Source organism: Galendromus occidentalis, unplaced genomic scaffold (genome assembly GCF_000255335.2).
Source record: "Galendromus occidentalis unplaced genomic scaffold, Mocc_1.1 scf7180000076440, whole genome shotgun sequence".
Taxonomy (NCBI): domain Eukaryota; kingdom Metazoa; phylum Arthropoda; class Arachnida; order Mesostigmata; family Phytoseiidae; genus Galendromus; species Galendromus occidentalis.
The window spans coordinates 25326-33323 of NW_003804429.1; the positions used below are offsets into that span (position 1 = coordinate 25326).

A 7998-nucleotide genomic window follows, 5' to 3' on the forward strand; every position below is an offset into this window, starting at 1 on the left:
ATTCATCAGCCACCTTGATAAGCTGTGCGATCCGCTTACATATCCGTTGCTCTTCCCTTCCGGTGGACACGGTTGGCATCCAGAAATGGAACGCACAGAGTACGCGTCGCCGAGACGAGCCCGAGTTACCCAAAAACAGTATTACTCATTCGTTCTCTTCACTCGGGACCGCCAATTCAATCCGTTGCACTATGCTGGAAAACTCTTGCAGCAGTTCATAGTCGATAGTTGGTTGAAGATTGAGATGAATCGCTTGAACTTCATCAGGCAAAATCAACATCAACTCCGACTCGACACTGTCCAGGGTCTTCAATTGATTTCATATCGCGATTACCCATTACGAATCTGACTTAACCTTTTTAAATGAAGCGCTACTGAACTGAATTGACTCCCGACATTGGTGAGCTCCATGTGAACAGCTCAAGCTTTAAAAGCATCGCGGTCGGCATGCGATCAGCCGTGAGGGCGCGAAGCGCCCTCGCGGCTGGTTCCTATATAATTCACAATCGGCCGTCGAGAATCGCCACCGCGCTCAGTCGAGACAACGCGGATCGATCGCTCCGTCACCGAAGTTCGGCTGAGACCGCTCTGGTCATACTCGATCCGAAGGGACGACTGAGATCTCGTGGCTCATTGGGAGGCGACAGGGGTACAAGGTCCTGAGAGGAATGCTCCGTAAGAGAACCGTTGCACGGACAGCATTCCCTTTTGGATCTCAGCCGACGACAGTGACACTTCTGGAGTCGCTGTGCCGGACGACGGGTCCTTCTTGCTACTCTCGTTCCGAACTCGATGAGATTCTTCGTGTGTCCGAGCTTGGCAATCTTGTCCGTTTCCCCCCGGGTGAACACCCAAGGCAGGCCATCCCCACTGACTCAATCCATCCACTCCATACAGGCTTTTTGAGTCGTTCACACCCGTTGATGCTTCCCCGGGGATAGCGTCCGGAATGATCACCCATCGTCGTACCTGACTCCCGACCGATGAAAAAAAGGTCGCGAACTTGTAGATGAAGACCATCAGCTGGGAGACTCAGCGATTCGGGAAACCGCTCCGATCGACAGATATGCTAATTGTGGGAGCGGTCGACACATCACGTGTGGGTTCGCATGAACTAACTGACGCTGTATTGTGTCGGGAGTCGGTGCTTTGATTGCCGGCTCTGTAGAGCGGACCATCCGAAAAGTATTCGGCTTGTCCAACACGGGCTCGTCAATGATCTCGGCCCTGTCGTCGGTTTGAGGTCAGAGGGCTGATGGGAAGTATTTCCCGCTCGTCATAACTGAAACTACTTCGAATAGTCAGCATCCGAGGGGATCACTAAAGCGGAGCATTAGCTTTCAAGTCGGAATCACATCACACGTCACGGAACTTTCGAGGGGCTCTCCCGGTCGAAGTCAAACGGGAGGAGGCGAGGGGAGGGGAAAGCCTCGCTCAGGGACCACCTACCTCAATTAGGGGCCGAAAACGCGTCGGCGGAATCCCGAGTTGCTCTGGAGAGACCGTTTGATTGTCAGAATTTTCACGAGCGAGGCCGCGCTTGCGATTCATGAGAATTTCCGCCAGTACGACAGGGGAACTCGCGCATGCATCTCTGAAGCAATCCTTGGAACGTTTCCCACCCTTCTCCCTCTCCACACCCAGGCCCACCGTCCGTTGGTAGAGCTCAATCCCGATACGACGACGTCAGGAACTGATGAACTTGATTTATTTAACCCGAGTAGTTTATATCGACAAAAAATTCCGATCAATCGCGATATCGAAAGACGCAGAGTAGTCCAAGGAGAACGTAGCCAACGCTGGTAACGAATGATCCCGGAGGACCATATATGCTGCTACTCGAGTTTCTCGTGGTCATGAGATGACTCCTTGTGATGTTGATGTCGGTGTTTGGATAGACGACCGTACATTGGAATTGGAAAGAACGAGCGCTCCTCGAGTTGGGAACACTATAATTCGCGCGCACTTGCGCTCTAACGGTCTGGAACCGATCGTTTCGCGGTGTCAAGGTTGTGTCGGTGTCCAAAGACTCGAAATGCGTGTCGTCGATTCGATATATCCGAAGTTCGCCCGGTCGCATGATCCCATCGACATCACAAGATAGGTTGAAGTGATGAGGGTTGGCCTGGACTTCGAACCTTTCGAAATGAGGTGTACCTGCAATTATGGAATCGATCAGCCCGGCTGACATTACTCGAGGAACGTCGACGTCGGAAGCGATTGATGCTCCAAAATGCTCTTCTCCCTTAATCACCGGTCCACCACGGGATCAAATCTCGCTCCTTCGAGCTGGTGAGGTCCGGCATCTTCGACAACAGGACCATGCTCGGGAGAGATAAGCAATCCGAGAGGGGAATACTCACGATAAAGTGTCATCGGCTTTCGTTCCTCGAAATACCCTTCTTTAGTTGAAACTGTACAGTAGTAGAATCCTGTGAGGTTGGGATGGAGATGCGAGAACCGTATTCCTCGGTAGATTTGGTACCTGTCGATATCGTGAATCATAAGTTAGGTAATTGTTGTCATTAGGTGTCATTCGGATCCGACTCCGGCTTCGGCTGTGCTACTGGCCAGCCGGAACGACGTCGATTATTATTTATCGATCGGACCGATATTATTTATTCGCTCCATCCTCGGTTCGGTCGAAAAGCCGCACATCCGAACTAAAGGAGACCCATTTATATTCTGGAACGAAATTACCTAGATACTCGAACCCCTCGCGGCGCCCTCACCTGTCCGCCGAGAACCGGTAAGATTTATCGATGAAATTCTCAAAATGTGGATCAAAAATCCTCGTCTGACTATTAGGTAACCACGAATATATGGGTAGGTGCTCGTTGTTGAAGAACCATTTGACGATGATAAAGTCGTTAAGCTGCAATCACAGAGCATGAAAGGAAAGGAGGATCTTAGAACGGCCGCGGTCGTCTGACGTCTGCCCTTCAAGGTCTCTGGTAGCGGTTCCCTCCTCGAAGGCTGGATCATAATCTAATTAAGTCTGCCAGCCGGATGAATTCCGGCAGAGTCTGCCGGCTCACGGAACACGACCCTCTGCTCCTGCATGGTTTCAATTTTGCTCGTCTGCGCTATTTTTCTCAAAGGCGTTCAATGCCGTAAAATGCGCTGGATCCGGTTCCCCTCCGACTCACGAGAGAGTCTTCATCGGACGCGAGAACCGAACACATTCTCTCGTACGGGGCTGCGATCGAATTTATTTTTTCTGTTCGACTTCCGACCGCTTTCTGCTCTAACTCACCTTCCGACTGAAGTCGTACTGGCAGTCGAGAATCGCTTCATCGGTTTGATCCACATTGACCGTTCTGGGCACTGTGAGGTAAGCGATGCGAGCCGAACTTTTTTCCAGCCAGAGCAGTCCTGCGGAGTTCGCTTTCGTTCAGTATCGTTCGCGATTAATCAGACTAGCAGACTTATCACGATAAATGAATACCTCGCCCAGAAGCCACGATCAAGCCAACCCCTCATGACAGTGACACTGCGCAGGAGGCGAACTCTAGTTCTCGCCCTAATTACTGCATAGCCCCCCGAACCCAGACCCCTGGTCGACCACGAAGATCGGAGAACCTGCTCTGAGGGTCTGTGCCAGGCACAGAATAGATGCTCCCTGACCTATGATGATTGACAGAATAAGCTCCGCGTGAAGTATCCGAGGACATTTCCAGTTCAAGAGCCCACAGATCGATGACGGAACCGACGTCCACATCGTATTGGCTGGGCACGGAAAGCTCACATCACGGCATCACCTCACTTCCACACTATTTGAAAATCCGTCCGCGCTACGACTGGGAGATGCGGCTCGAACGCCCACAGGGTCTGCTTCGCTTAACGCTCACCACTCTACAACGGAAATCCTCCGTCATCAGAGTTAGCCTGCGTAAGACCAGTGGCATTGACGCGTCGCTGTCACCGAAAAACTATGTCGGCATGCGGAATTTTCGCTGGGAGCACTCTCTGCCTCGGTCACAGATATATAGCACAATTTGTGTTGGCTTCGGTATTCAATATGTTGTTATAATGAATCAAGCCTGAGCTGGATCGGCGCGTGGTCCCGTGCGACGATTCATGCTCCGTTGACCGCGCTGCCGAAGGGGCAATTTGTAGGGCGACTCTGTCAACAGAGGGATGCGCGACTCCACACCGTATCGCCGTACCGCGGGGACGAGTCTGTTCTCAAGGCGCCTGTTTATCCGCAGGTGGACTTCCCTCACTTATCACTCTGTATCCGTCAGAAATGGTTTTGGCTTCCGCTACAGCTGTACCTGCCACGGATAGATGAATTCATTTCTCGGATCCACGCTCCAGTGTGCGGGATCGACTCTTCTCGCCAAAGTACCTGATAATCTCCGGACCCTGCGGGGGACTTGTCCCTCGATTCGGGAACAGCCCCGAATTTCGAAACGGTAGGACTTTGAATTTTTGACGCATCAGAGTAAAACATCTTCGCCAGGCTCGCGGCAAGACATTCTCAGACCTTCCGAACATGCGCTCAGAGATCGGTCCCTCCAGTTTGACAAAACTCCTTGTTTGTAAAAGTGCGGTTCGACCTGAGAACCTCCCACCCGAAAGCGCTCATCGCGTTGACGCTGCACTTACGCACCGCATTCTCGAGGAACAGAACTTCAATGGGAGCCGTTGCAGACGGGAACGGGTGACAGTGAACGGCCGACGACCACGATGGGCCGGATCGCTATTTCATTGGGCGAGCTTCGGGGTTAATGCTAGCTAGTTGGCCGAACCAACTCATTCTCCCGCGTCATTGTCCACTATCATTGAGACGGAATCATGCGAATGCTTTCAAATGGCGGCGCATCATTTTTTTGTAGTCACTGGATTCCGAACACCTGATCCCCGACCATGCGGGTTATTTGGTCGATCGCTTGTATAATATAACGATGATTCAATTTAGAGTCAGTGATCGGGACATGTTGATAGTGCGTCCGCATGCCAGAATGATTTACAGAGCAGGTCACCATCGAAGATGAGCCAAACGACGCTGCGCGGCATCGGTCGCTCCACCTCTGCGGGAGCACATCCAGTGCGCCGGAGGACTGAATTCAGATAGGCTCTGGAGCAGTTCAGACATTTCCCTCCCTCGAGTCCGCTGGATGGGTCGCAGAAGAATCAGTAGCTCGTTGACCGACTCCCTCCGCCTTGAACGTGGCGATACAGCTCGAGCCTTCGATATTCTCGTCAGGGATGAACTGTACAGAATTGCGGCGAATTCAGCGACCCTGAAGGGGGTCACCAATTTCTTTTCCAGTGAGTTCATCCAAAGGTCGTCGCTGAGCCCGACGGCGCTATCGTGCTCCACTCGTCTTCCCTCCGCTTCGAAAAGAACCCTCGAAACACGTGGTTCTCCCAGCTCGACACTTGTCAAAAGAAACCCGGACCACTCGCTCTGGGCAAGATTCGAAACGTTTCCACTCGATCCCGTCGTCTAGTGCTCTCGAAATCGCCGAAGAGGATGGCTGAGTAAACATTTGCCGAACTCAATTAAAATTCACAATCTCCTCCGAGCGGGAAACGACTCGGATAAATACGGTAAACAGTCCGATTCCGGAGAGAAGGTTCGGTGAACGATTTAGATTGTGACCATGTCTGCGCGACAAGTCATTTCCGGTACCTGTCCTGCTCCTTTCCTCTGAATAGAACGGCTGCGCGGGAATCGATAATAGTTTCATCCTTCCTCGAACATGGTCTGCTTTTCGGATGTTTTGGTTCACGATATTCGCCCACGGAATTATATCATGCATGAACAGTCCAGAATGAGCCGAAGTCACATCCGACTGCTATCGACGCATGAATGACGCAGCTCATTATCGCCATCGGGTAGATGTCGCAGAGGAGACCGAGGCAGCATGCGTGAGCTTCGATCGCACTCCGAAGCTCCTTGGAGAGCAGAACTCAGGATTGATCTAATGAGATCCGACAAGGCCTGAGTGGAAATAGCACGCCTTTGGATGGGAATAAAAATAGAGCTTTCTTATCGGGCTGACAGTGATCGTTCCAGACGAGGGAAATTCTCAAATGAGCGCTCCTTGCACGCTGATATTACCGCATCTTAGAAGGAGATTCCTCAGCTGCATGACCTCATGACCTTGTGTCATCGAGCTAGTCCCCAGGTATGGCTTCTGCCACTTCCTTCATCTCGCTTAGATCGAATGCTTCCGCGATCATCGGATAGATCATCATGCGGCGCTTCCTCTTCCCCAAGGCGGCAATTCCTTCCCGAATTCTCGGCAATCCTTTCCGAATTCGCAGTAATTTCTTCCCGAATCGACGGCAATCCTTTTCCAGATTCGCGGAACCTTCCCTGGTTGGGCCGCAAAAACTTGCAGAATAATCGCACTCGCGAAAGTTTTGACTCGGAGCGTCACGATCCATCGGAACGATGAGTGTTCGGGGTTCCTCTGATCCCCGAATTCGCTCTTCCAGGGGAGTATCGCCGGCCTCCCGTTACAAATACTTCCACATTGAGAAGCTGATTGCGCTTCCCAGAGTGATCGAGAGGATCGATGAGCTCAAAAGTTCGCAGACTGAGCCTGTCCCGAAATACGGTTGTCACCGATGAGGATTCCAAGACGGAAATTCGAATCGTAGCCAAAGTCCGAAGAAATCGATGGATGTTATGCAGCTGTCGGTTTCTGTCATTCGAGAATTGATTCCTGAATGCTGCTGCAAATAACCACGTGCGGTTCTGCCAGGGAACCCCTAGAGTCGGCTTTCTACTATATGTATCATAGCAGGGCTCGAGAGAGTGCATTCAAGGGTAATATCTGATTCTATGTCCCCGGACGGAGCGTACCGGAGCTCTTTCCTGCGTCCACTTTGGACCAATTTCGGAGAACGTTCCCTTACAACCCGGAAACTCTTGAGCATCACTGTCTGAACCTCCGGAGCACGGTCACGCCCACGCCGAAGATTCAACTCGAAATCCACTTCCGAATGGTGGGTTGTTCCGAAACGGAGTGGAATGATGGAGAGCGTTCTGGAACGGGCAATCAACAGACCAGTTCTCTTCTCGAGGAGGGAGACCCATCCTTCAAGTCGGCTAAGATAATCGATGGGAGCGAAGTCGCAACAATCGCTCCTCGATCCACTCGCTCGCAACAAACGTTTTCTCTGGAACGCGGCCCCGACGTCCTCCGTCAGTTCCCTCCCCTCGATTCCTCTGCCAAGCGGCTCCGAGCCTCGACGATCAATTCGCTCGATGCGTCCGCCTCACTAATTCCTTTCTTCCCTCTATTGGTACGTTGTATCTCCGACGAGAAGAAGAGGAGTTTTGCGATACAGAGCGTCTAGGAAGTTCTCCGCTGAAGTTTGGAGAGCGAACCCAACGACCGTGTCTGACGTATCTGACGTCGATAATGATTCTCGTGAGTTCCATTTTCTACTATCGAATCGTCGCGCCTTGGGACAATGTTCTTAGTTGGGTATTCACTCGTTCGGCTCCTCGGCTGAATCTTCAATTGTGAGGTAGACACTCTTTTTTTTCCTGCCCGTGGCGTCCCGATTCCGCTTCCCTATGTATTGCGAAGACGGAGTCTACCGTGAGTCGGGCCAAGATGGCGTTAAACTTCATTCGGAAGCTTCGTCGACCAGTCGAAGACGGTATCGATCGGAGCTCCGTTCGATTCCGATCGATATCGAGTCACGAGTGATGGATAACTCGATCTTAGCCAATCGATTCTTGAACGACATCCTTGCCCTTATCGGAATTCTTCTTGTTGAAGCTGGCGAACCTCCGTATCACAGATGTTCTCTGGGTATGAATGCGTGCGTGTGTGTCTGTGCGTTGGGCTGGCCTGCCTCGTGTTTCCTCCGGTCGGCGCTCGGAGGTGAGGGAAACTCGGTGTGCAAGCCGTGTGGACCCTCCTCCTTCTGGTTCGACGCCGATCCTGAGGATCCTTCCCCAACCTGCCTCTCTCCGCCAGCTGAAAATACTCCTGGGCTTCTTCCTCCGGTTGGAGGGACTTTCAG

At 52.0% G+C, this 7998-nt stretch overlaps 1 protein-coding gene across 1 annotated transcript; it reads right to left on the reverse strand.

Moving 5' to 3' along the window:
- Positions 1-1747: 1747 nt before the first annotated feature.
- LOC108865201 (uncharacterized) lies at positions 1748-3483 on the reverse strand. The gene is made up of 5 exons (XM_018641994.1): positions 3477-3483; positions 3257-3375; positions 2733-2875; positions 2364-2485; positions 1748-2157 (listed from the first exon to the last, which is right to left on the reverse strand). Exons 1-5 carry the CDS (start codon positions 3481-3483, stop codon positions 1748-1750), a joined length of 801 nt encoding a protein of 266 aa, XP_018497510.1.
- Positions 3484-7998: the final 4515 nt, after the last annotated feature.

Coding starts and splice junctions, on each gene's coding strand:
- LOC108865201 (XM_018641994.1), bottom strand. Junction 2,876..3,256: donor AGTACGACTTCAGTCGGAAG/GTGAGTTAGAGC, acceptor CTGTGATTGCAG/CTTAACGACTTTATCATCGT. Junction 2,486..2,732: donor TACCGGTTCTCGGCGGACAG/GTGAGGGCGCCG, acceptor CGATATCGACAG/GTACCAAATCTACCGAGGAA.